Source organism: Staurois parvus, unplaced genomic scaffold, assembly GCF_062004578.1.
Source record: "Staurois parvus isolate SC_StPar_1 unplaced genomic scaffold, SC_StPar_1.0 ptg000321l, whole genome shotgun sequence".
Lineage (NCBI taxonomy): Eukaryota > Metazoa > Chordata > Amphibia > Anura > Ranidae > Staurois > Staurois parvus.
Window position 1 is genome coordinate 10435697 of NW_028318117.1, and position 27735 is coordinate 10463431.

At 49.1% G+C, this 27735-nt stretch overlaps 1 protein-coding gene across 1 annotated transcript in view; it reads right to left on the reverse strand.

Moving 5' to 3' along the window:
• SLC13A5 (solute carrier family 13 member 5) overlaps positions 1–27735 on the reverse strand; it is a 123322-nt gene that overhangs the window by 36018 nt on the left and 59569 nt on the right. Inside the window, exon 3 of the mRNA XM_089683795.1 lies at positions 24929–25057. Coding sequence (XP_089539921.1) covers positions 24929–25057 — 129 coding nt within the window. The remainder of the gene's footprint in view (positions 1–24928; positions 25058–27735) is intronic.

Consider the following 27735-nt stretch of genomic DNA (forward strand, 5'->3'; position numbering starts at 1 on the left):
GTGGCAGAGCTGTGTAAATCTCAGGATCACAAAGACAAAAATCATTGTATAGTGGGGTATACACTGTGAGAAAATCGGATGAATGATCATCAGATTTTCCATGAAGGTGTGTATCATAATGTAACCAACAATGGTATTAATTTGTACGAAAATTCTTGAACAACAAAGTCAAAAGTAGGATTTCTTTGTTCATTGCCACTTCTTCTGGGTTGTTCTATGCTTCTGATTATGTATTTTTTTTTCTGTTCAATTATTCCTATATGATTACTGTACACATTGAGTAAAAATCAGACGTGTTCATGTACAATAAAAATTTTCTAGCTTGCACCTTTTTTTTTTTTCATCTGAACAGTTGGAATCGGCTGTCGAAAGCACTATACTAATGATCAGATAAACGACCGATCATTCCTCATGTAAAATTTTTCTTCTGATCTTCTTATAATGTGTATCCAGCTTAAAACAGCTCCCATATATACATTTCATTTGTGTATTTAGCTTTTTGCCTGGAGTTCAGCTTTAAAATAAAACATATCTTAGCCATATCTTAGTTAGATGTTTGCCTTCTATAAGAGCCACAGCATAAGTACTGTACAAAGAATAATGTACACAAAGTAACTGTTCCTATCTGTGTGCACACTGACCTGGGGAGAGATTTATCCAACTGTAACATCAGACGTTCAACTTTTTCCCTCAATCTAAAGTGAAAGCATTTTTAAAACTTTTGGATAGAGTAATGCTGGCTATACACGGTTAGCTTTTTTTTGTCCAGTCACCAGGCTGAAATAAAAAAATGTATTTGTCCATCCACATAAGTGAGGAGGATCAAACGATTGACTTCTGTCGAGCAGGGACAACCTCACACAGTTGGAAATTCAGCTGGTTCCTGCTAAGCCTGATGAATTTTGATCCGTGTATGGCCAGCCTAAAGTGTTACTAAACCCAGGACTCTTCATTCACTATATCTGGTTTCCCACAGTACACAGAACCTTTTCTCATCAAAGTTAGAGCAGTCTTGTGACTTCTATCAGTGTCCAGCAGAACACATGTTAAAGCTTGTAGGAGGAGTTATCATTCTGCTCTAGGAGAATGCAAAACCCCTGACCTCTGTCTGGAAAGCGCTGATTGGCCTTGTGCTGATCACATGCATTCTCCCAAAAAAAAAAAACAACCTCTCTAGCAAGACACACTAAACTGAGCATGTGCAGAGTGACTCCACACAATATGCCTTATCAGGAGATAAGAGGGGGACAGTGTAAGAAGGGGAGGATCAGAGAAGTCAGGATTAAATAGCATTTTTACACAATGCAGAGGATTAACCCCTTAGGTTCCACAGCGAGTATAACAAGCATGCTTTATTGCATATACAGACTGATTATACTGTTTTGGGTTTAGAAACACTTTAAGAGAGGGTTAAAACCCCTGTCATTTATTTATGCTGTCTTTGTCCTGATTTGGAGATTTTCCCTCAATTCCTGTACTAGAGATACAATAGGAAAGGAATTGGAATTTCTCCACACTGGGGTAAATCCTGTCTTCCACAACATAGGCCTCCAGGGGAAGGTTTCCCCTCACCTCCTGTTCTGGTGACAACTACAAAAGTTTTGTTTTACCATCACTTTCTGCCCTGGTGATAATGGTCAGCAAGACGAACAGATCGGTGAATCTTGGTTGAGACTGACAACCAATGATTGCCTACACTCCTGGCAACAGATGCAAATCAAAAGATAAACACTGAATTCTTATACTGTACCACGCTCCAATATTATCAACCTTTTGTGATTAACCTTTTTTGGTTGTGTGAATTTCTTAATATACCACCTATAATCCAATCATTACTTACTTCTATGGTGCTTAAATATACAATTAACATAAATTAATTTATAAATATGAATTAAAAAATTATATGTGATTATAACAAATATTAATAAAAAATTTATGAAAAATTGGAATGTCAATTCTATGTGAATAAAATAATAAAAAATTAATAAAACATTAAAAAAAAAAAAAAAAAAAGGGAATGTCAATTATTTTCTTTGAATTTGAGATGGTGTTGTTATTCAATTTAGTTAATGTGATAAGTCTGTGTTGGCAGCTTGAACCTCTCCCTCGTCTCCTCTCCTCAGCTCAGCTTTCTCAATTGTGCTTTCTTCACTGGCTGCTTTGTTTATTCCTCCATATACGGAACATGCAGAGAAGGGAAAAGAAACATAGTGTCTTATCCGGGATATAAGTGATTTATTGCTCTTTGATCTCCCACTCACATTGTGTAAATGTAAATAACGCTTTGCATACAATGTATCAAGATCGTGCTTCAGACAGCCTGGCTGATGTGTTTGCTTGCAGTAAATATACTCGCCGTTCCTCTGTGGATGCGTGATAACGTCACCGACCCTCCCCTAGGGGAGGGGCGGTGACGTTATCACGCATCCACAGAGGAACAGCGAGTATATTTACTGCAAGCAAACACATCAGCCAGGCTGTCTGAAGCACGATCTTGATACATTGTATGCAAAGCGTTATTTACATTTACACAATGTGAGTGGGAGATCAAAGAGCAATAAATCACTTATATCCCGGATAAGACACTATGTTTCTTTTCCCTTCTCTGCATGTTCCGTATATGGAGGAATAAACAAAGCAGCCAGTGAAGAAAGCACAATTGAGAAAGCTGAGCTGAGGAGAGAGGAGAGGAGACGAGGGAGAGGTTCAAGCTGCCAACACAGACTTATCACATTAACTAAATTGAATAACAACACCATCTCAAATTCAAAGAAAATAATTGACATTCCCTTTTTTTTTTTTTTTTTAATGTTTTATTAATTTTTTATTATTTTATTCACATAGAATTGACATTCCAATTTTTCATAAATTTTTTATTAATATTTGTTATAATCACATATAATTTTTTAATTCATATTTATAAATTAATTTATGTTAATTGTATATTTAAGCACCATAGAAGTAAGTAATGATTGGATTATAGGTGGTATATTAAGAAATTCACACAACCAAAAAAGGTTAATCACAAAAGGTTGATAATATTGGAGCGCGGTACAGTATAAGAATTCATAGTTTAATTTCATACACCTAGAGAGGGTGTAATTAGTGCCTGGCGATCCAATATTTAATAAATATTCACTTAAGCACACAATTAACACTAATAATAGAGCAAGTTAACTCCTGGTGGCTCACAAATAACTATTCTATTAAAAGATAAACACTAATAATGCATACTGCCACCCTATCATACTACAGAGAGAGAACTACCCACTATCATTCTTGGAGATTTTAACATCCCTATTAATGTCAATAACTCGGCTACATCCCAACTCTTCAACCTAACCTCATCTTTTGCATTAGCACAATGTATACAGTCCTCCACTCACTCTGGTGGGAATACATTAGACCTTGTTTTCTCCCATCTTTTGCACTCCCTACAACCTCACAAACACCCCCTTTCCTCTCTCTGATCGCAATCTCATCACCTTCACAGTGCCCTATCTTCAAACACTTATCCCTCCAAGCAGCAAAAAATTACCTGCAGAAACCTTCACAACTTGAACCCTGCTCCTTTCCACTCTGCAACTGACCAACTCTATGACAGAATCTCTCCCCTGTCCTGCCCTGACCTGGCCACTGCTGTCTACAACAGTTTGCTTTCATCCACACTAGACTCACTTGCTCCTCTAACAACACGAAGCATTAGGTCCCGACCGTTACAACTAGAGATGAGCGAAGAAATGAAAAATTCGATTCGACTGATTCGGCGAATTCGTGGACAATATTCGATTCGAGTCGAATAAATTCGCTGTGAATTTAACTTAAAAAAGGGTGTTTCTAGGCTTCAGAGAGACTTAATATTAGTGCAGAACACTGTACCTTTAATTTAAATGCCCTTGGAGTCTGCTGGGGAAGAGAAATAATACTGTCTGTCAGTATGACATGCAGATGAGTGCCGTCGATCTTAGAATCACTGCACACTTCACTCCTTTGGCCAGTCACGGGGCCAAAACCAGTGTTTGGAGCCACAGTGTGGCGGTGGAGGCAGCAGCAATGGGAGGCCATACAGCAACCTATGACAAAATGGAAACCAGCAGGAGCGTGAGGAGACCTGAAAGTGGCACATGGCAGAGTGGGAGCAATGGGAGGCGGTACAGGGACCCAGGTCACACTGTGGGCCCAGCAGCAGCGTGACCAGGCGGTACGGGGGCCCATGGCCGATATGGGGCTTGGTGGCACCTATGGAAGGCCTGTAATCTGCCAGCAACCTATGACAAAATGGACAACCGCAGGAGTGTGAGGAGATTTCAAAGTGGCACATGGCAGAGTGGAAGCAATGGGAGGCCGTACAGGGACCCAGGTCACACTGTGGGCTCAGCAGCAGCGTGACCAGGAGGTACGGGGGCCCATGGTCGATATGGGGCCTGGCGGCACCTATGGAAGGCCGCTAATCTGCCAGCAACCTATGACAAAATGGACAACCGCAGGAGTGTGAGGAGATTTCAAAGAGGTACATGGCAGAGTGGAAGCAATGGGAGGCCGTACAGGGACCCAGGTCACACTGTGGGACCAGCATCAGCGTGAACAGGCGGTACGGGGGCCCATGGCCGATTTGACCTCATTCATCCCATAGTCCTGCCGACTCACGAATAGCGTGGCCTCCTCAAAGGGCCTGAGCAAGCGCAGGTGTCACACATGAGCTGACAATGGCTGACATCTAAGTTACACAGGGAGTACCTTTATCCGCTTTTAACATCAGGAAATCTGTGATGGCCTTTAGCTGTTCGTAAAGGCGGTCTAACATATGTAGGGTTGAATTACACCTTGTTGCAACGTCACAGCATGAGGAGTCGGTACGGGGGCCCATGGCAGATTACATGTCTGGCAGCAGCAATGGGAGGCCCGTAATCTGCCAGCACCCTATGTCAAAAAATTTAACACACCAGCAGTGTGAAGAGACCTGAAAGTGGCACATGGCAGCAGAGTGTGGCGATGGAGACAGCAGCAATGGGAGGCCGTACAGGGACCCATGAGAGACTCTGGACTTGGCAGCAGCATGAGGAGGCAGTATATAGGGGCCCATGGCAGATTAGGGGCCTGGCAGCAGCTATGTGAGGCCCGTAATCTGCCTGCACCCTATGTCAAAAAATTAAACACACCAGCAGTGTGAAGAGACCTGAAAGTGGCACATGGCAGCAGAGTGTGGCGATGGAGACAGCAGCAATGGGAGGCCGTACAGGGACCCATGAGAGACTCTGGACTTGGCAGCAGCATGAGGAGGTGGTATATAGGGGCCCATGGCAGATTAGGGGCCTGGCAGCAGCTATGTGAGGCCCGTAATCTGCCTGCACCCTATGTCAAAAAATTAAACACACCAGCAGTGTGAAGAGACCTGAAAGTGGCACATGGCAGCAGAGTGTGGCGATGGAGACAGCAGCAATGGGAGGCCGTACAGGGACCCATGAGAGACTCTGGACTTGGCAGCAGCATGAGGAGGCGGTATATAGGGGCCCATGGCAGATTAGGGGCCTGGCAGCAGCTATGTGAGGCCCGTAATCTGCCTGCACCCTATGTCAAAAAATTAAACACACCAGCAGTGTGAAGAGACCTGAAAGTGGCACATGGCAGCAGAGTGTGGCGATGGAGACAGCAGCAATGGGAGGCCGTACAGGGACCCATGAGAGACTCTGGACTTGGCAGCAGCATGAGGAGGCGGTATATAGGGGCCCATGGCAGATTAGGGGCCTGGCAGCAGCTATGTGAGGCCCGTAATCTGCCTGCACCCTATGTCAAAAAATTAAACACACCAGCAGTGTGAAGAGACCTGAAAGTGGCACATGGCAGAGTGTGGCGATGGAGACAGCAGCAATGGGAGGCCGTACAGGGACCCATGACAGACTCTAGACTTGGCAGCAGCATGAGGAGGCGGTTTATAGGGGCCCATGGCAGATTAGGGGCCTGGCAGCAGCTATGTGAGGCCCGTAATCTGCCTGCACCCTATGTCAAAAAATTTAACACACCAGCAGTGTGAAGAGACCTGAAAGTGGCACATGGCAGCAGAGTGTGGCGATGGAGACAGCAGCAATGGGAGGCCGTACAGGGACCCATGAGAGACTCTGGACTTGGCAGCAGCATGAGGAGGCGGTATATAGGGGCCCATGGCAGATTAGGGGCCTGGCAGCAGCTATGTGAGGCCCGTTATCTTGCAGCACCCTATGTCAAAAAATTAAACACACCAGCAGTGTGAAGAGACCTGAAAGTGGCACATGGCAGCAGAGTGTGGCGATGGAGACAGCAGCAATGGGAGGCCGTACAGGGACCCATGAGAGACTCTGGACTTGGCAGCAGCATGAGGAGGCGGTATATAGGGGCCCATGGCAGATTAGGGGCCTGGCAGCAGCTATGTGAGGCCCGTAATCTGCCTGCACCCTATGTCAAAAAATTAAACACACCAGCAGTGTGAAGAGACCTGAAAGTGGCACATGGCAGCAGAGTGTGGCGATGGAGACAGCAACAATGGGAGGCCGTACAGGGACCCATGAGAGACTCTGGACTTGGCAGCAGCATGAGGAGGCGGTATATAGGGGCCCATGGCAGATTAGGGGCCTGGCAGCAGCTATGTGAGGCCCGTAATCTGCCTGCACCCTATGTCAAAAAATTAAACACACCAGCAGTGTGAAGAGACCTGAAAGTGGCACATGGCAGAGTGTGGCGATGGAGACAGCAGCAATGGGAGGCCGTACAGGGACCCATGACAGACTCTAGACTTGGCAGCAGCATGAGGAGGCGGTTTATAGGGGCCCATGGCAGATTAGGGGCCTGGCAGCAGCTATGTGAGGCCCGTAATCTGCCTGCACCCTATGTCAAAAAATTTAACACACCAGCAGTGTGAAGAGACCTGAAAGTGGCACATGGCAGCAGAGTGTGGCGATGGAGACAGCAGCAATGGGAGGCCGTACAGGGACCCATGAGAGACTCTGGACTTGGCAGCAGCATGAGGAGGCGGTATATAGGGGCCCATGGCAGATTAGGGGCCTGGCAGCAGCTATGTGAGGCCCGTAATCTGCCTGCACCCTATGTCAAAAAATTAAACACACCAGCAGTGTGAAGAGACCTGAAAGTGGCACATGGCAGCAGAGTGTGGCGATGGAGACAGCAACAATGGGAGGCCGTACAGGGACCCATGAGAGACTCTGGACTTGGCAGCAGCATGAGGAGGCGGTATATAGGGGCCCATGGCAGATTAGGGGCCTGGCAGCAGCTATGTGAGGCCCGTAATCTGCCTGCACCCTATGTCAAAAAATTAAACACACCAGCAGTGTGAAGAGACCTGAAAGTGGCACATGGCAGCAGAGTGTGGCGATGGAGACAGCAGCAATGGGAGGCCGTACAGGGACCCATGAGAGACTCTGGACTTGGCAGCAGCATGAGGAGGCGGTATATAGGGGCCCATGGCAGATTAGGGGCCTGGCAGCAGCTATGTGAGGCCCGTAATCTGCCTGCACCCTATGTCAAAAAATTAAACACACCAGCAGTGTGAAGAGACCTGAAAGTGGCACATGGCAGCAGAGTGTGGCGATGGAGACAGCAGCAATGGGAGGCCGTACAGGGACCCATGAGAGACTCTAGACTTGGCAGCAGCATGAGGAGGCGGTATATAGGGGCCCATGGCAGATTAGGGGCCTGGCAGCAGCTATGTGAGGCCCGTAATCTGCCTGCACCCTATGTCAAAAAATTAAACACACCAGCAGTGTGAAGAGACCTGAAAGTGGCACATGGCAGCAGAGTGTGGCGATGGAGACAGCAGCAATGGGAGGCCGTACAGGGACCCATGAGAGACTCTAGACTTGGCAGCAGCATGAGGAGGCGGTATATAGGGGCCCATGGCAGATTAGGGGCCTGGCAGCAGCTATGTGAGGCCCGTAATCTGCCTGCACCCTATGTCAAAAAATTAAACACACCAGCAGTGTGAAGAGACCTGAAAGTGGCACATGGCAGCAGAGTGTGGCGATGGAGACAGCAGCAATGGGAGGCCGTACAGGGACCCATGAGAGACTCTGGACTTGGCAGCAGCATGAGGAGGCGGTATATAGGGGCCCATGGCAGATTAGGGGCCTGGCAGCAGCTATGTGAGGCCCGTAATCTGCCTGCACCCTATGTCAAAAAATTAAACACACCAGCAGTGTGAAGAGACCTGAAAGTGGCACATGGCAGAGTGTGGCGATGGAGACAGCAGCAATGGGAGGCCGTACAGGGACCCATGACAGACTCTAGACTTGGCAGCAGCATGAGGAGGCGGTTTATAGGGGCCCATGGCAGATTAGGGGCCTGGCAGCAGCTATGTGAGGCCCGTAATCTGCCTGCACCCTATGTCAAAAAATTTAACACACCAGCAGTGTGAAGAGACCTGAAAGTGGCACATGGCAGCAGAGTGTGGCGATGGAGACAGCAGCAATGGGAGGCCGTACAGGGACCCATGAGAGACTCTGGACTTGGCAGCAGCATGAGGAGGCGGTATATAGGGGCCCATGGCAGATTAGGGGCCTGGCAGCAGCTATGTGAGGCCCGTAATCTGCCTGCACCCTATGTCAAAAAATTAAACACACCAGCAGTGTGAAGAGACCTGAAAGTGGCACATGGCAGCAGAGTGTGGCGATGGAGACAGCAACAATGGGAGGCCGTAAAGGGACCCATGAGAGACTCTGGACTTGGCAGCAGCATGAGGAGGCGGTATATAGGGGCCCATGGCAGATTAGGGGCCTGGCAGCAGCTATGTGAGGCCCGTAATCTGCCTGCACCCTATGTCAAAAAATTAAACACACCAGCAGTGTGAAGAGACCTGAAAGTGGCACATGGCAGAGTGTGGCGATGGAGACAGCAGCAATGGGAGGCCGTACAGGGACCCATGACAGACTCTAGACTTGGCAGCAGCATGAGGAGGCGGTTTATAGGGGCCCATGGCAGATTAGGGGCCTGGCAGCAGCTATGTGAGGCCCGTAATCTGCCTGCACCCTATGTCAAAAAATTTAACACACCAGCAGTGTGAAGAGACCTGAAAGTGGCACATGGCAGCAGAGTGTGGCGATGGAGACAGCAGCAATGGGAGGCCGTACAGGGACCCATGAGAGACTCTGGACTTGGCAGCAGCATGAGGAGGCGGTATATAGGGGCCCATGGCAGATTAGGGGCCTGGCAGCAGCTATGTGAGGCCCGTTATCTTGCAGCACCCTATGTCAAAAAATTAAACACACCAGCAGTGTGAAGAGACCTGAAAGTGGCACATGGCAGCAGAGTGTGGCGATGGAGACAGCAGCAATGGGAGGCCGTACAGGGACCCATGAGAGACTCTAGACTTGGCAGCAGCATGAGGAGGCGGTTTATAGGGGCCCATGGCAGATTAGGGGCCTGGCAGCAGCTATGTGAGGCCCGTAATCTGCCTGCACCCTATGTCAAAAAATTTAACACACCAGCAGTGTGAAGAGACCTGAAAGTGGCACATGGCAGCAGAGTGTGGCGATGGAGACAGCAGCAATGGGAGGCCGTACAGGGACCCATGAGAGACTCTGGACTTGGCAGCAGCATGAGGAGGCGGTATATAGGGGCCCATGGCAGATTAGGGGCCTGGCAGCAGCTATGTGAGGCCCGTAATCTGCCTGCACCCTATGTCAAAAAATTAAACACACCAGCAGTGTGAAGAGACCTGAAAGTGGCACATGGCAGCAGAGTGTGGCGATGGAGACAGCAACAATGGGAGGCCGTACAGGGACCCATGAGAGACTCTGGACTTGGCAGCAGCATGAGGAGGCGGTATATAGGGGCCCATGGCAGATTAGGGGCCTGGCAGCAGCTATGTGAGGCCCGTAATCTGCCTGCACCCTATGTCAAAAAATTAAACACACCAGCAGTGTGAAGAGACCTGAAAGTGGCACATGGCAGAGTGTGGCGATGGAGACAGCAGCAATGGGAGGCCGTACAGGGACCCATGACAGACTCTAGACTTGGCAGCAGCATGAGGAGGCGGTTTATAGGGGCCCATGGCAGATTAGGGGCCTGGCAGCAGCTATGTGAGGCCCGTAATCTGCCTGCACCCTATGTCAAAAAATTTAACACACCAGCAGTGTGAAGAGACCTGAAAGTGGCACATGGCAGCAGAGTGTGGCGATGGAGACAGCAGCAATGGGAGGCCGTACAGGGACCCATGAGAGACTCTGGACTTGGCAGCAGCATGAGGAGGCGGTATATAGGGGCCCATGGCAGATTAGGGGCCTGGCAGCAGCTATGTGAGGCCCGTTATCTTGCAGCACCCTATGTCAAAAAATTAAACACACCAGCAGTGTGAAGAGACCTGAAAGTGGCACATGGCAGCAGAGTGTGGCGATGGAGACAGCAGCAATGGGAGGCCGTACAGGGACCCATGAGAGACTCTAGACTTGGCAGCAGCATGAGGAGGCGGTTTATAGGGGCCCATGGCAGATTAGGGGCCTGGCAGCAGCTATGTGAGGCCCGTAATCTGCCTGCACCCTATGTCAAAAAATTTAACACACCAGCAGTGTGAAGAGACCTGAAAGTGGCACATGGCAGCAGAGTGTGGCGATGGAGACAGCAGCAATGGGAGGCCGTACAGGGACCCATGAGAGACTCTGGACTTGGCAGCAGCATGAGGAGGCGGTATATAGGGGCCCATGGCAGATTAGGGGCCTGGCAGCAGCTATGTGAGGCCCGTAATCTGCCTGCACCCTATGTCAAAAAATTAAACACACCAGCAGTGTGAAGAGACCTGAAAGTGGCACATGGCAGCAGAGTGTGGCGATGGAGACAGCAACAATGGGAGGCCGTACAGGGACCCATGAGAGACTCTGGACTTGGCAGCAGCATGAGGAGGCGGTATATAGGGGCCCATGGCAGATTAGGGGCCTGGCAGCAGCTATGTGAGGCCCGTAATCTGCCTGCACCCTATGTCAAAAAATTAAACACACCAGCAGTGTGAAGAGACCTGAAAGTGGCACATGGCAGCAGAGTGTGGCGATGGAGACAGCAGCAATGGGAGGCCGTACAGGGACCCATGAGAGACTCTGGACTTGGCAGCAGCATGAGGAGGCGGTATATAGGGGCCCATGGCAGATTAGGGGCCTGGCAGCAGCTATGTGAGGCCCGTAATCTGCCTGCACCCTATGTCAAAAAATTAAACACACCAGCAGTGTGAAGAGACCTGAAAGTGGCACATGGCAGCAGAGTGTGGCGATGGAGACAGCAGCAATGGGAGGCCGTACAGGGACCCATGAGAGACTCTAGACTTGGCAGCAGCATGAGGAGGCGGTATATAGGGGCCCATGGCAGATTAGGGGCCTGGCAGCAGCTATGTGAGGCCCGTAATCTGCCTGCACCCTATGTCAAAAAATTAAACACACCAGCAGTGTGAAGAGACCTGAAAGTGGCACATGGCAGCAGAGTGTGGCGATGGAGACAGCAGCAATGGGAGGCTGTACAGGGACCCATGAGAGACTCTAGACTTGGCAGCAGCATGAGGAGGCGGTTTATAGGGGCCCATGGCAGATTAGGGGCCTGGCAGCAGCTATGTGAGGCCCGTAATCTGCCTGCACCCTATGTCAAAAAATTTAACACACCAGCAGTGTGAAGAGACCTGAAAGTGGCACATGGCAGCAGAGTGTGGCGATGGAGACAGCAGCAATGGGAGGCCGTACAGGGACCCATGAGAGACTCTGGACTTGGCAGCAGCATGAGGAGGCGGTATATAGGGGCCCATGGCAGATTAGGGGCCTGGCAGCAGCTATGTGAGGCCCGTAATCTGCCTGCACCCTATGTCAAAAAATTAAACACACCAGCAGTGTGAAGAGACCTGAAAGTGGCACATGGCAGCAGAGTGTGGCGATGGAGACAGCAGCAATGGGAGGCCGTACAGGGACCCATGAGAGACTCTGGACCTAGCAGCAGCATGAGGAGGCGGTATATAGGGGCCTATGGCAGATTAGGGGCCTGGCAGCAGCTATAGGAGGCCCGTAATCTGCCAGCACCCTATGTCAAAAAATTAAACACACCAGCAGTGTGAGGAGACCTGAAAGTGGCACATGTTTGAGGCATGATTCATGGCGGATTTAGTCAGTTGTGTCAGGAACTGGTGGTTTGAAATCCAGACTAATCCACGCCTGATTCATTTTCACAAACGTGAGTCTCTCCACACTTTGGGTGGACAGTCGTGTCCTCCGCGGAGTTACAATACCTCCTGCCGCACTAAACACGCGCTCCGATGCCACGCTACTGGCCGGGCATGACAGCCTTTCAAGGGCAAATTCAGCTAGTTGGGGCCAAAGGTCAAGTTTCGTTGCCCAGTAGTCAAGGGGATTGTCTACCTCGGTTGGCAGGGTGCTGTCCAAGTAGGCCCAAGCCTGTTGTTTGAGCTCCTGCTCCAGGTCCACCTGATGCTGCTGCTGCTGCTGCGGCTGGTTAGTAGTTTCCTCACTGCGCTGGTGAAGAAAGCTACTCATCATCGACTGCAGACTGAGGCAGCCGCTGCTGGTGGAGCTGCCACTGCTCCTACCACCCCACCCCTCCCCTGCTGCCATGCCAGCGGAACGCGAGCGCACAGGGCCCACAGTGTCTGAGGATGGACGTTGGCGCACAAAGGCAGAGACCAACTGACTACATAGGTGGTTTTTATAGTACGTAATTTTGGCCTCCCTCTCAGCAGGTGTGAAAAAGGCCACCATTTTGGACCGGTAGCGAGGGTCCAACAAGGTGGACAGCCAAAAGTCATCCCTCTGTCTGATGGTTATTATTCGGCTGTCGCTACGCAAGCAACCGAGCATGCTATGGGCCATTTGTGCCAAGGAATGCGAGGGACTCCCTGCCTCCATCTCCACAGCATACTGCCACGGTGCGTCTGGGTCCTCTGTCTCCTCCTCCTCCTCCTCTACCAGATGCTCCTGCTCCTCCACTCCTGTCCGCTGAGTGGAAAAACCACCCATTTCACTCAATAATTCCTGAGCACAAATGTCCTCCTCTACCTCCTCCTCTTCTTCCTGTCCTGCCCCCACAGGGGTCATGTGGCGTTGAGATCTGTGCGCCACGTCTACCGCACCCTGACCAGCCATTGTTAACAGCATTTGTTCCAGGACGTGCAACAGAGGAATGACGTCGTTCATCCCATAGTCCTGCCGACTCACGAATAGCGTGGCCTCCTCAAAGGGCCTGAGCAAGCGGCAGGTGTCACGCATGAGCTGCCAATGGCTGACATCTAAGTTACACAGGGGAGTACCTTTATCCGCTTGTAACATCAGGAAATCGGTGATGGCCTTTCGCTGCTCGTAAAGGCGGTCTAACATGTGTAGGGTTGAATTCCACCTTGTTGCAACGTCGCAGATCAGGCGATGCTGTGGAATTCCGTTCTGCCGCTGCAGCTCAATGAGGGTGTTCTTTGCGGTGTAGGAATGGCTGAAATGCATGCACAGTTTACGTGACATTTTAAGGATGTCTTGCAGTGGGATGGTGGATTTTAGGAACCGCTTGACAACCAGATTGAACACGTGAGCCATGCATGGCGCATGGCACAACCTTCCTTGACGCAGAGCAGACACCATGTTCTTTCCGTTGTCAGTCAACATGGTTCCGATTTTTAGTTTGCGCGGAGACAGCCATCTGTCGATTTCTCTGTTCATTACACTCAGCAGTTCCTCCCCTGTGTGACTACGTTCGCCAAGGCATACCAGGTGCAGCACAGCGTGACACCGTTGCGCCCTGCACATGTGATATGCCGGTCGGGTAATGGGACTTGGCACGGGGGTGGCGGCTGAGGACACGGCGGAAAAAGAGGTGGTAGAGGCGGACATGCTTGCTGGACCAAGGACGTGCAAACGTGGAGGCAAAAGCGTCGTGACCTGTCCAAGTTGCTGGTGCGGCTGTGCCGGCACCACGTTCACCCAGTGGGCCGTAAATGACATGTACTGTCCCTGACCGTAGTTACAGCTCCACACGTCGGCGCTGCCGTGCACTTTGGCAGAGACCGACATGCTCAAAGACTGGCCCACCATCTCTTCTACATGTGAATGCAGGGCTGGCACTGCCTTTTGGGCAAAGAAATGACGGCTTGGCACTCTCCACCGCGGCGCGGCACAAGCCATCATTTCTCGGAAAGGTGCTGAGTCCACCAGTTGGAAAGGGAGGGACTGCAGCACCAGCAACTTGGACAGGAGGACGTTCAGCTTTTGCACCGTCGGGTGCGTGCTCGCAAACTGTTGTCTCTTGGATACGGATTCCAAGAAAGACTGTTGACGGAATCCGAGAAGAGGAGTAGCAGGAGAAGGAGCATCTGAACGAGCGGAAGATGCCAACGAGCGACAACTCCCCTCAGCAGAGGTGTTGGAGCCTTGACTGGCTGATAGAGGGCGATTGACGACGTCGGGTGACGGAGCAAGTAACGGAGCGGGTGATGGAGCGGGGGCTGGGGCAGGCAGAACCGCCGTATGTTTATCACGGTTTTCCCAGGCCACCGAATGGTGACGCTGCATATGCTGACGCAACGCTGTAGTCCCAACATGGGCCCCCTGGCCACGCTTGCATTTCTGGCCACATAGTCGACATACGGCTACGTTTACTTCCTCGGGCGGCTTGAGGAAAAATTGCCACACCACCGAGTAGGAAACTTTGCCCCCGCTACTCTTCACTGGCTGACTGCTACTTCCTCCGTGCGCACCGGCACCACTACTGGCCGTGGTGGTAGGCTGCAGTGGAGCTGGTGCTCTACTCCGTGGACGTTTGGCTCCACTGACACTGATGCGACCCTGCTGCTGTCTCCTGGGCAACCCACCGACTGTTTTGCTCGCTGCCAAGCTGCCACCCTCTTCTCCTGATGATGCGGAAGAAATTGCCTGATGACGACGAGGCTGCCAAGTGCGATCAACCTCCTCATCATCAAGTAGGGTCTCCGCCTCACTACTAGCCCCCTCGGCTGCGTCTGGGTCAGGAGACAGACCTGTCTCTAGACCGGCTACCGAGCCACTCTCCTCGCCAGTACTTGTTCGCTTGGCTGCTGAAAAGGCCGATGTCTCCCCCCGTTCCTGACCGCCCTCTGTTAGCTCTTCCTCACTGTACAGTGGGGCTGAGCCCACAGCATGCGATACTTCGCTTGGTGAGGGAACAGCAAAGGACAGGGGCAGGTAGAGGACACGTGATTTCAGTGGGCTTGCTCCCGGGCCATGCCAACTAACGGTTGTGTCTGACGTACCCACCGACCGTTGGCTGTAGGTGTCAGAGGTGACCTGGGAAGAGGAAGACGACCGAGCCAACCAATCAATGACGGCAGGGTTGTCGGTGGAGACACGACCGCTGGATGACACCGGGAGCACTGGCCTCTGGCTGCGAATACTGCTGCCTCGACCCCTTCCTCTGCTGCCACGTCTGCTCGCTCCTAAAACATTGCCTCCTCTGCCACTCCTCTGCATGTTGTCTGACATACTATTTAATTCAACGATTAGGTGTCCCTGAGTAACAATTCTCTGGCACTCAGTAACAATTCTGTCTGTCCCTGAGTATGAATTCTGTGGCCCTGAGTAACAATTCTGTGTCTGTGCGAGTAACAATTCTGTGTCTGTGCGAGTAACAATTCTGTGTCTGTGCAAGTAACAATTTTGTGTCTGTGCGAGTAACAATTCTCTGGCACTCAGTAACAATTCTGTCTGTCCCTGAGTAACAATTCTCTGGCACTCAGTAACAATTCTGTCTGTCCCTGAGTAACAATTCTCTGGCACTCAGTAACAATTCTGTCTGTCCCTGAGTATGAATTCTGTGGCCCTGAGTAACAATTCTGTGTCTGTGCGAGTAACAATTCTGTGTCTGTGCAAGTAACAATTTTGTGTCTGTGCGAGTAACAATTCTCTGGCACTCAGTAACAATTCTGTCTGTCCCTGAGTAACAATTCTCTGGCACTCAGTAACAATTCTGTCTGTCCCTAAGTAACAATTCTCTGGCACTCAGTAACAATTCTGTCTGTCCCTGAGTATGAATTCTGTGGCCCTGAGTAACAATTCTGTGTCTGTGCGAGTAACAATTCTGTGTCTGTGCAAGTAACAATTTTGTGTCTGTGCGAGTAACAATTCTCTGGCACTCAGTAACAATTCTGTCTGTCCCTGAGTAACAATTCTCTGGCACTCAGTAACAATTCTGTCTGTCCCTGAGTAACAATTCTCTGGCACTCAGTAACAATTCTGTCTGTCCCTGAGTATGAATTCTGTGGCCCTGAGTAACAATTCTGTGTCTGTGCGAGTAACAATTCTGTGTCTGTGCAAGTAACAATTTTGTGTCTGTGCGAGTAACAATTCTCTGGCACTCAGTAACAATTCTGTCTGTCCCTGAGTAACAATTCTCTGGCACTCAGTAACAATTCTGTCTGTCCCTGAGTAACAATTCTCTGGCACTCAGTAACAATTCTGTCTGTCCCTGAGTAACAATTCTCTGGCACTCAGTAACAATTCTGTGTCTGTGCGAGTAACAATTCTGTGTCTGTGCAAGTAACAATTTTGTGTCTGTGCGAGTAACAATTCTCTGGCACTCAGTAACAATTCTGTCTGTCCCTGAGTAACAATTCTCTGGCACTCAGTAACAATTCTGTCTGTCCCTGAGTAACAATTCTCTGGCACTCAGTAACAATTCTGTCTGTCCCTGAGTATGAATTCTGTGGCCCTGAGTAATAATTCTGTGTCTGTGCGAGTAACAATTCTGTGTCTGTGCAAGTAACAATTTTGTGTCTGTGCGAGTAACAATTCTCTGGCACTCAGTAACAATTCTGTCTGTCCCTGAGTAACAATTCTCTGGCACTCAGTAACAATTCTGTCTGTCCCTGAGTAACAATTCTCTGGCACTCAGTAACAATTCTGTCTGTCCCTGAGTATGAATTCTGTGGCCCTGAGTAACAATTCTGTGTCTGTGCGAGTAACAATTCTGTGTCTGTGCAAGTAACAATTTTGTGTCTGTGCGAGTAACAATTCTCTGGCACTCAGTAACAATTCTGTCTGTCCCTGAGTAACAATTCTCTGGCACTCAGTAACAATTCTGTCTGTCCCTGAGTAACAATTCTCTGGCACTCAGTAACAATTCTGTCTGTCCCTGAGTAACAATTCTCTGGCACTCAGTAACAATTCTGTCTGTCCCTGAGTATGAATTCTGTGGCCCTGAGTAACAATTCTGTCTGTGCGAGTAACAATTCTGTGTCTGTGCAATAACAATTTTGTGTCTGTGCGAGTAACAATTCTCTGGCACTCAGTAACAATTCTGTCTGTCCCTGAGTAACAATTCTCTGGCACTCAGTAACAATTCTGTCTGTCCCTGAGTAACAATTCTCTGGCACTCAGTAACAATTCTGTCTGTCCCTGAGTAACAATTCTCTGGCACTCAGTAACAATTCTGTCTGTCCCTGAGTAACAATTCTGTCTGTCCCTGAGAATGAATTCTGTGGCCCTGAGTAAGAATTCTCTGGCACTCAGTAACAATTCTGTCTGTCCCTGAGTAACAATTCTCTGGCACTCAGTAACAATTCTGTCTGTCCCTGAGTAACAATTCTCTGGCACTCAGTAACAATTCTGTCTGTCCCTGAGTAACAATTCTCTGGCACTCAGTAACAATTCTGTCTGTCCCTGAGTATGAATTCTGTGGCCCTGAGTAACAATTCTGTCTGTGCGAGTAACAATTCTGTGTCTGTGCAATAACAATTTTGTGTCTGTGCGAGTAACAATTCTCTGGCACTCAGTAACAATTCTGTCTGTCCCTGAGTAACAATTCTCTGGCACTCAGTAACAATTCTGTCTGTCCCTGAGTAACAATTCTCTGGCACTCAGTAACAATTCTGTCTGTCCCTGAGTAACAATTCTCTGGCACTCAGTAACAATTCTGTCTGTCCCTGAGTAACAATTCTGTCTGTCCCTGAGAATGAATTCTGTGGCCCTGAGTAAGAATTCTCTGGCACTCAGTAACAATTCTGTCTGTCCCTGAGTAACAATTCTCTGGCACTCAGTAACAATTCTGTCTGTCCCTGAGTAAAAATTCTGTGGCCCTAATAACGTTTCTGTGGCCCTAAGTAACAATTCTCTGGCACTGAGTGAAAATTCTGTCTGTCCCTGAGTATGAATTCTGTGGCCCTAACTAGCGTTTCTTTGTCCCTAAATAACGATTCTGTGGCCCTCATTAACAAGACTGTGTCCCTGAGTAATGGTTCTCTGTCCCTAAGTAACTTCTCTCTGTCCCCAATTCTCGTTTCTGTGGCCCTAACTCTGTCCCTGTCCCTAGTACAGAGCGGTCTGCCTCTGTTCAATGACTGCAGGCAAATGAAGATTTCCAAAATGGCCGCTATATATACCTCGACCATTACACAGTGCTGGCTGGCTGGCTGCTGATTGGCTGATGCGATCACATGTCGTTGAGGAATGCATTATGGGGCCTTGTCTGCGCGCCTTGTCTGCGCGCCTTCCCCGACATCCCCGCTCCGTCGCCGCACATGTCAGCCGCCATTTTCGGAAAAATTTCGATTCGCGCGTCCGAATTAGGCTGTTTTTCGGATTCGGCACGAATCGAAATTTTTCCGATATTCGACTCGAATTCCACTTCGGATACTTCGATTCGCTCATCTCTAGTTACAACCTTGGCAGACTGACGACACCAGAAATAATAAACGACATTGTCAGGGCTCCCAGGTATGACCAGAGGTGTGTGACTGATGCAGGGAAACGCAGACTTCAGATATGTGATAAACAATACAATTTATTAACACTAACCATACAAACATAAACGCAGTGCAATACTAAACATAATACAGTGCAAACAAACCAAACCACCCACAGATAACAGTACATACAAGCAAGCGTCGTCAGGCAGGCCGGGTCAATATCAATTGGGCAGGTAGGTACAGGGGGAGCAAGCAGAGAATGGTCGGGGTCACAGGCCAGGTTCAGCAGGTAGCAAGCAGCGTAGTACAGAGGGTCAGGCAGAGGGATGGTCAGGGTCACAAGCCAGAGATCAAAACAGGTAACAAGCAGCGTAGTACAGAGGGTCAGGCAGAGGGACAGAAACAGGATGCAGGACAGATACAGGGCCCAGGACAAACACAACACCAAGGCAGAGTCTGTGGGTCTGGCCATCCCTTAAATACCCCAGCATCATCAGTTCCAGGTGTTAGCTGGCTGAAAGGTTGAGTCTCTGATTGCTGGGAGCACCCGCTGGCCAGCCCTGGTACTGCAGATCAAAAGGCAGGTGAGTCCCACCATTGCTGGCCAGTCCATTCCTAACAGTACCCCCCCCCCCAAGGAGCGGCCTCAGGACGCTCCAAACAGTCCTAGCTGGGCAAAATGTTCCACCGCCCGGGTCTGGTAACTGGCGGGATATCAAAGACTGGCACACCGGGCAGGACTCCGGGCAGCGGCACACCGGGCTGGACTCCGGGCAGAGGCACATCGGGCAGAGGCACACCGGGCAGAGGCACACCGGGCAGAGGCACATCGGGCAGAGGCACATCGGGCAGAGGCACATCGGGCAGAGGCACATCGGGCAGGACTCCGGGCAGAGGTACATCGGGCAGGACTCCGGGCAGAGGCACATCGGGCAGAGGCACATCGGGCAGGACTCCGGGCAGAGGCACATCGGGCAGGACTCCGGGCAGAGGCACATCGGGCAGGACTCCGGGCAGAGGCACATCGGGCAGGACTCCGGGCAGAGGCACATCGGATTACCAGGCGAAGCAGCAGGCAGCGGGCCCCCAGGCGGAGCAGCAGGCATCGTGCCCCCAGGCGGGGCGACAGGCATCGTGCCCCCAGGCGGAGCTGCGTGCGCCGGACCCCCAGGCGGAGCGACAGGTCTCGGGCCCTCAGGCGGAGCGGCGGGCGCCGGACCCCGAGATGGAGCGACAGGTCTCGGGCCCTCAGGCGGAGCGGCGGGCGCCGGACCCCCAGGCGGAGCGACAGGTCTCGGGCCCTCAGGCGGAGCGGCGGGCGCCGGACCCCCAGGAGGAGCGACAGGTCTCGGGCCCTCAGGCGGAGCGGCGGGCGCCGGACCCCCAGGAGGAGCGACAGGTCTCGGGCCCTCAGGCGGAGCGGCGGGCGCCGGACCCCCAGGCGGAGCGACAGGTCTCGGGCCCTCAAGCGGAGCGGCGGGCGCCGGACCCCCAGGCGGAGAGACAGGTCTCGGACCCTCAGGCGGAGTGGCGGGCGCCGGACCCCCAGGCGGAACGACAGGTCTCAGGCCCCCAGGCGGGGCGGCGGGCACCGAGTCACCAGGCACAACCGTGGGCTCCGAGTCAACTGGGATGACCGCTGGCACTGGGTCAGACATTGGATCGTCTGGCTGGACAGCGGGCACTGGGTCACCAGGCATCAGGTCATTTGGCTCGACAGCGGGCACCGCGTCATCTGGCAAGGCAGTGGGCTCCGAGTCAACAGGCACGACAGTGAGCACCGGGTCATCAGGTACCGGATTGTCTGGCTCGACAGCGGGCATCGGGTCACCCGGTATGACAGCGGGCACTGGGTCACCAGGCATCAGGTCATTTGGCTCGACAGCGGGCACCAGATCAGGTACCGGATCATCTGGATCAACAGCGGGCATCGAGTCAACTGGCCTAATAGGATCGTCAGGCTGGATCAGTTCATCATGCTGGGTAGAGGCATCAGGCTGAATGCCGGCGTCCGGCCGAGTAGAGGCTTCAGGCCGAGTAGAGGCTTCAGGCCGAGTAGAGGCTTCAGGCCGAGTAGAGGCTTCAGGCCGAGTAGAGGCATCAGGCCGAGTAGAGGCTTCAGGCCGAGTAGAGGCATCAGGCCGAGTAGAGGCTTCAGGCCGAGTAGAGGCATCAGGCCGAGTAGAGGCATCAGGCCGAGTAGAGGCTTCAGGCCGAGTAGAGGCATCAGGCCGAGTAGAGGCATCAGGCCGAGTAGAGGCATCAGGCCGAGTAGAGGCTTCAGGCCGAGTAGAGGCATCAGGCTGAAGAGAGGCATCAGGCTGCATACAGGCATCAGGCTGAAGAGAGGCATCAGGCTGCGTACCGGCATCAGGCTGAAGAGAGGCATCAGGCTGAGTAGAGGCATCAGGCTGAGTAGAGGCATCAGGCTGAGTAGAGGCATCAGGCTGAGTAGAGGCATCAGGCTGAACCACGGAAGGCAGGCTCACCGGTTTGGATACTGGCAGGATGGTATTGGTTGGAAAGAATTTTCGCTTTTTTCTGGTTTTAACTACTGGAGCACTGCAAGTAAACGCAGGTCTGCAAACAAATGGAGCAGCTGGAGACAGAGAAGAACTGGAGGATGGAACAGGAGAGGGAGCGGTTGCTACAGAGGGCTTTTTTACAGGGTTAAAGGCAGGATAGGTGCAGCGAGTGGGAACAGGGTACTGACATGCGGTAGATAGCAGGGCAGGAGGAGCTGTTGGGAATGCAGGAATAGAGTTTTGAGGAAATAGATTAGAAGCAGGACTGGGTCTTTGTAAGCTGACTGAGGCTGGGTGCAACAAATCTGTCCATGTCTGCAGTATGGGTTGAACAAAGCTGAGCTTACACAAAGCCTGTCTGGTCAATGACTGTACTGCGTTTATACAATCTCTTAGTGTCTGTGGTGAACATGTGGAATAACGCTCCAGAAAGTAACCCACATCATCCTCTAATAACCACACCAGGGACTCTACCTGGTCTGCACTAAATGGTGGCAAAAATTCATCCCTGCATTCGGGGGAACCAGATGAAACCAACTCAGCACAAACCTCAATCAAAGGCTGCACCTCAGAGAACTCTGTGCCCTGATCTACTAGAACATGAGCGAGCCGTATACATTCTAGCAGTTCATCCCGGGTATACTCCTTCAGAGTTTGATAAGCATACTCCCTGTCATCAAACACTAGCAGATATAAATATTCAACCTCATCAAGATCCATCCTTCCCATCAACAAGCCAAGATGGCTTCCCTGTGCAGCCACTTCTGGTCAGGATTGGCCTTGGTGTAATGTCAGGGCTCCCAGGTATGACCAGAGGTGTGTGACTGATGCAGGGAAACGCAGACTTCAGATATGTGATAAACAATACAATTTATTAACACTAACCATACAAACATAAACGCAGTGCAATACTAAACATAATACAGTGCAAACAAACCAAACCAAACCACCCACAGATAACAGTACATACAAGCAAGCGTCGCCAGGCAGGCCGGGTCAATATCAATTGGGCAGGTAGGTACAGGGGGAGCAAGCAGAGAATGGTCGGGGTCACAGGCCAGGTTCAGCAGGTAGCAAGCAGCGTAGTACAGAGGGTCAGGCAGAGGGATGGTCAGGGTCACAAGCCAGAGATCAAAACAGGTAACAAGCAGCGTAGTACAGAGGGTCAGGCAGAGGGACAGAAACAGGATGCAGGACAGATACAGGGCCCAGGACAAACACAACACCAAGGCAGAGTCTGTGGGTCTGGCCATCCCTTAAATACCCCAGCATCATCAGTTCCAGGTGTTAGCTGGCTGAAAGGTTGAGTCTCTGATTGCTGGGAGCACCCGCTGGCCAGCCCTGGTACTGCAGATCAAAAGGCAGGTGAGTCCCACCATTGCTGGCCAGTCCATTCCTAACAGACATAGTCATGCGCTGGAGCGATTGTGGCGTAAAACCAAATCTCAACAAGTATTCACCCTATATAAATCTGCTTTCTTAACATACAATTCCTCCCTCCATGCTGCCAAACAAGCCTACTTTGTCACTCTCATCAATAGCTTATCATCCAGTCCTCGGCGTCTCTTCTCTACTTTTAACTCTCTACTTTCTGCACCTTCACCTCCACCCAGCACCTCACTCACTGCTCACAAGATTGAAAGTCATTTCAAAAGCAAGATTGATGCAATTCGTAGGGGCATCGCCACTGCACAGACATCCATCTCACTTAGCATAGCTTATACTAAACCTCCTTCAACACTTTCCTCTTTTGACCTTGCTACTACCGAAGAGGTCACCAAAGGTTTTCCCAGAAGCCTGTCTCACTACCTGCCCCCTGGATCCTGTCCCCTCACAACTACTACAGTCACCCTCTTCTTCCGTCCTATGCTCCCTCACTCACATCTTCAATCTCTCCCTCTCTAACGGTGCCTTCCCCTCCCCTCTAAAGCATGCACACATCACTCCCATACTTAAAAAGCCCTCCCTGGATCCCACCAACCTGAAAAACCTAATACCCATCTCCCTGCTCCCATTTACCTCTAAACTCTTAGAACGCTTAGCTGCTACCTCACTGACAACAACCTTCTTGACCCTTTACAGTCTGGCTTTCGCTCACTACACTCCACTGAAACTGCCCTACTAAAACTCACTAATGATCTACTAACTGCTAAAACCAATGGCCACTACTCCGTACTCTTACTATTCGACCTCTCTGTGGCTTTTGATACGGTTGACCATACCCTCCTCAAAAAAAAACTCCACTCTCTTGGCCTCCAAGACTCTGCTCTCTCCTGGTTCTCCTCCTACCTATTGCAGCGCTCCTTCAGCGTTACTTATAACTCTGGCTCCTCTTCTTCACTCCCTCTTTCTGTAGGGGTCCCTCAAGGTTCCGTCCTTAGGCCCCTACTCTTCTCCATCTACACCTCCTCCCTTGGTCACTTGATAAACTCCCACGGCTTTAAGTACCATCTCTATGCTGATGACACACAAATCTATCTTTCTACCCCTCACCTTACCCCTTCAGTCTCCTCTCGCATTACTAACCTACTAAGTGACATATCGGCATGGATGTCACTCCACTTCCAAAACTGAGCTCTTAGTATTCCCTCCAGCCCGTGCCCCCTCCCCTGACTTCTCCATCAAAATCAATAACACAATCATCAGTCCCTCCACCCATGCCAGGGTGCTAGGTGTAACCCTAGACTCCCATCTGTCCTTTCAGCCCCAAATCCAATCGCTGTCCAAATCTTGTAGACTTCACCTCAGCAACATCTCCAAGATACAGTCATTCTTAACCTTGGAAACCACTAAGCAACTTATTCACTCCCTTGTTATATCTCGCCTTGACTATTGTAACTCCCTCCTCATTGGCCTACCTCATCGCAGGCTATCCTCTCTTCAGTCTATCATGAATGCTGCTGCCAGACTTATCCACCTTACTAACCGTTCTGTATCAGCCACCCCTCTCTGCCAATCCCTCCACTGGCTTCCCATTGCCCAACAGATAAAATTCAAAACATTAAAAATAACATATAAAACCATTTATAACTCTGTCCCAAATTACATCAGCAATCTTGTCTCCAAAATATCACACAAACCGTACTCTCCTCTCCTCACAAGACCTCCTGTTCTCTAGCTCCCTTGTCTCCTCCTCCCATGCTCATCTCCAGGACTTCTCCAGAGCTTCTCCCATCCTCTGGAACTCTCTACCCCAATTTATCAGACTATCGCCTACTCTGCTCACTTTTAAGCGATCTCTGAAAACCTATCTCTTCAGGGAAGCCTATCCTACCCTCAGCTAATAATGGAATCTTCTACCCTTCCTACCAGTCCATCCCCACAGTTATTACCTTTTGTACCACTAACCCGTGCCTCCTAGATTGTAAGCTCCAAGGAGCAGGGCCCTCCTATCCCTCTTGTATTGAACTGTATTGTTGCTGTATTGTCTCCCTTTATATTGTAAAGCGCTGAGCAAACTGTTGGCACTATATAAATCCTGTATAATAATAATAATAATAATTTATTCCTCCTAAAGTTTCCACCGGAAAATTATCCACATCAGTTAATCCACATCACTGCCCTTTGTTTGCACATATTTTTTATTACACGTCATAGATATGAGCACTATTGCAATGCTATAGTGATAACAATGTAAACAAATAATTCAAAAAATGACAGAGGAGTGGAAATGCAGCTCCTAATCACCTAATCAGTAGCATTCTTGGAGAAACAAGAGGAACACATCTAATGTTACCTGTTTTGATTCCAGAATTCCAAACATTGGGAAGAGCAAAACTGGTAGCAAAGCAGTGATTGCAAGGGGGATAACCTCCGTACACCAGAACACAGCCATGAGGATAATGGCATAGGCACAGCTGGCTTCCTGAAATGAAAAGACAGACAAACAGAGCATAAAAAAGATGTCACATAGTACAGAACATGTGCATAGTTCTTTACTTACTTGGTTTTATCTATTTTTGCCACAAGTGGGTGAATATGGCAAACATTTTTGACTCGTCCCGCCTTTCTCAACCAGGGTTTCAAGGAACCCTAGAGATCCTCCAGGGTTTGTTAGGGCTTTCTTGAAAATAAGTAACTTCTGCCATTACCATTGACACCAGTGATCTTTATAACTCTCTATAAGGGGGCATTCTTCCCTCTGAACACCGATATAAGGATTATTCCTTCCACTGAGCACCACACTAATGTTCCAATGGCTGTGGATCTAATAATTATTGGCAGAGGTTTCCTTAAGCTAGGAAGTTAATTCAGAGGTTCCTCCGTGTTAAAATCGCACCCATTGTACTTTCACCTTGTCTTAGTGACTCAATGAAAAGCAATTATTTACAAAATATGTAATATAAACTAAATTACTCATTTTGTGAATCTGTAGCTCATGTCGCCTTTCTAATGCTTGCAGTTTATGGGATACAGCAAATCAAAATTTTAAAAACAATAAGGAAAATTCAAAATCTGGATCCAGTTACTTTTTAGAACTTCCCATACAACATCAATTTACGTATTTCTGTTATGAAACAAAATAAATAGTGACATCATGTTTCTCATCTGCCAAGTAGGCAATCATAGCTTGTAGCACCACTTCTAACTCCACATGCACATTAATCTTTGAACTCGTGTTCAGATATAGTTTAAAGTGAACCTGTGTACACCTAGTGAGCTAACTCATAACTGATAGTCAATAGTAAAAGCTGTCAATATGTGCCTTTTCTTTTGGGACCTTTCACTGCAGCTCAGCTTAGAAAACCCTTTTCCATTGCAGTGCTGACATACTCCATAGTGGAGAATGGGCACTACATAATGCCATGACTATTAACTATGGGAAAATCCCTGACATTTGAATTCAGCCAAAAAGCCAATTTTTGCCCAAACTCACCCAACCTAATTTTTAACAACCCATAATGTACTACATAGACTTTGAACCATTTCCTGTAGACTCGGAAGAGCCACTAATGGAGGTAATTGAATTACCCAGCATCCTCACTATAGAAAGGAGGACTGAGTGCAGCTGGCCAATTTTCACACTATTGTATCTGACAGTTTGATAGGAATTGGTCAGCAGTAAGATTTAGTTAGCCAGAACAATTCTAAATACAGAGATTCAGAGATGCAATTCCTAAAGGAATTAAGAGTGTCAGCTCTTAGGATATATGGCTGTGTAAAAATTGGCCAATGGCAAGACAATTCTGCATCCTGGAGAACAGGGACAATCTTAGTGAACCAATGGTAAATTTCTGTCTGTCTATAAACATAGTACCACTTGATGAAAACATGTCACTGCTAAAACTACTTGAAAACTGCTTTTTAAATTATTTTTTTAATTTAGTGTGAGTGTAATGAATACTGCACATTCACCGGTTGGAAAATTTAAATTTTACCTCTGAAAGGAAAAACACAATTACATAACATTTAGAACAATTTTGCATCTGAATATTCTTTCTGTATGAAAAGCATGGTTAACATGTGCATAGTGGTTTGGGTATAAGAAAGCTTCCCCTCTCCAAGCCCGGGAACCATAATGTAAATGAAAACAAATGTGTAAATAAAAAAAAATTAAAAAAAAGAGACGAATAGTGCTCTGCTGCTGTGCTTATTAAATCCCGCCGTTTTAGTATATATACTGTGTAAGGTAGTAAACACTTGAAACAGCCCATCACCAGGATGCTTTAGGTATACTTGTCAGGATGCAATGCTTTACAACTCCAAAGGGGTCTTGCCACTGATGTGTTTATTAATAGCATAGCATGTTCTGATACTCTCTCGGGGAGTTGAACATTATTCAAGCCAATCATGTGGAATCATTGCTAATACAGTAATTTGATGTGTTTGTTTTGTAGGAAGGGGTTTCAGTCCTCCATCAATATGGTTTCCTTTATCCTTTAAAAATCACATATACATGGTAGGTGGATAGAAAAATGCCCTTTTAACTATTATGCTTTTAAAAATAGTGGATTAGGGCTCTTAACCTGTCTATATGACAAGCTAATTGTAAAAGGAAAAAATATTACTCCCATGACCAAATATGTGCTGCCAATCAATGTACAGTGTCACAGAGGTTATAGAGAAAACTCTGTCCTCTCTTCCTCTGTATGAAGGGGTATTTAGGTGTTGTAGTTCCTAATAATTTGCAGCCCATGCCCTTGCACTGCACAGTGTTCCTAACAGACTACAGTTCCCAGTGTCCTTTGTGCTGTGACAGCTGTACATTCAGAGTTGAAGTGCAATGCCTCCAGCAGGTGAGATCTAGTATTGCAGCATGACTATAATTATATAATGATGCTTAATGTATGATATTTGAATATGAATATGATATTTGAATAGTTGGGATTTAATTCATTCAGCAACAGGGTGATGAGTATTGTGTACTAAGAGAACATTACAGGGAAGCCTGCTTTTTAAAGGTAGGGAGGCCCACTTTATGTACTACAATGATGGTCTTAAGTAGGCAAATATTGCTTTCCTTTGAAAGAGATTATTTTGTCAGACCAAGGCCAGAATAATTTGTATGTAAAAGTTGCTAACATGTATAACGTTCCTGTGGCA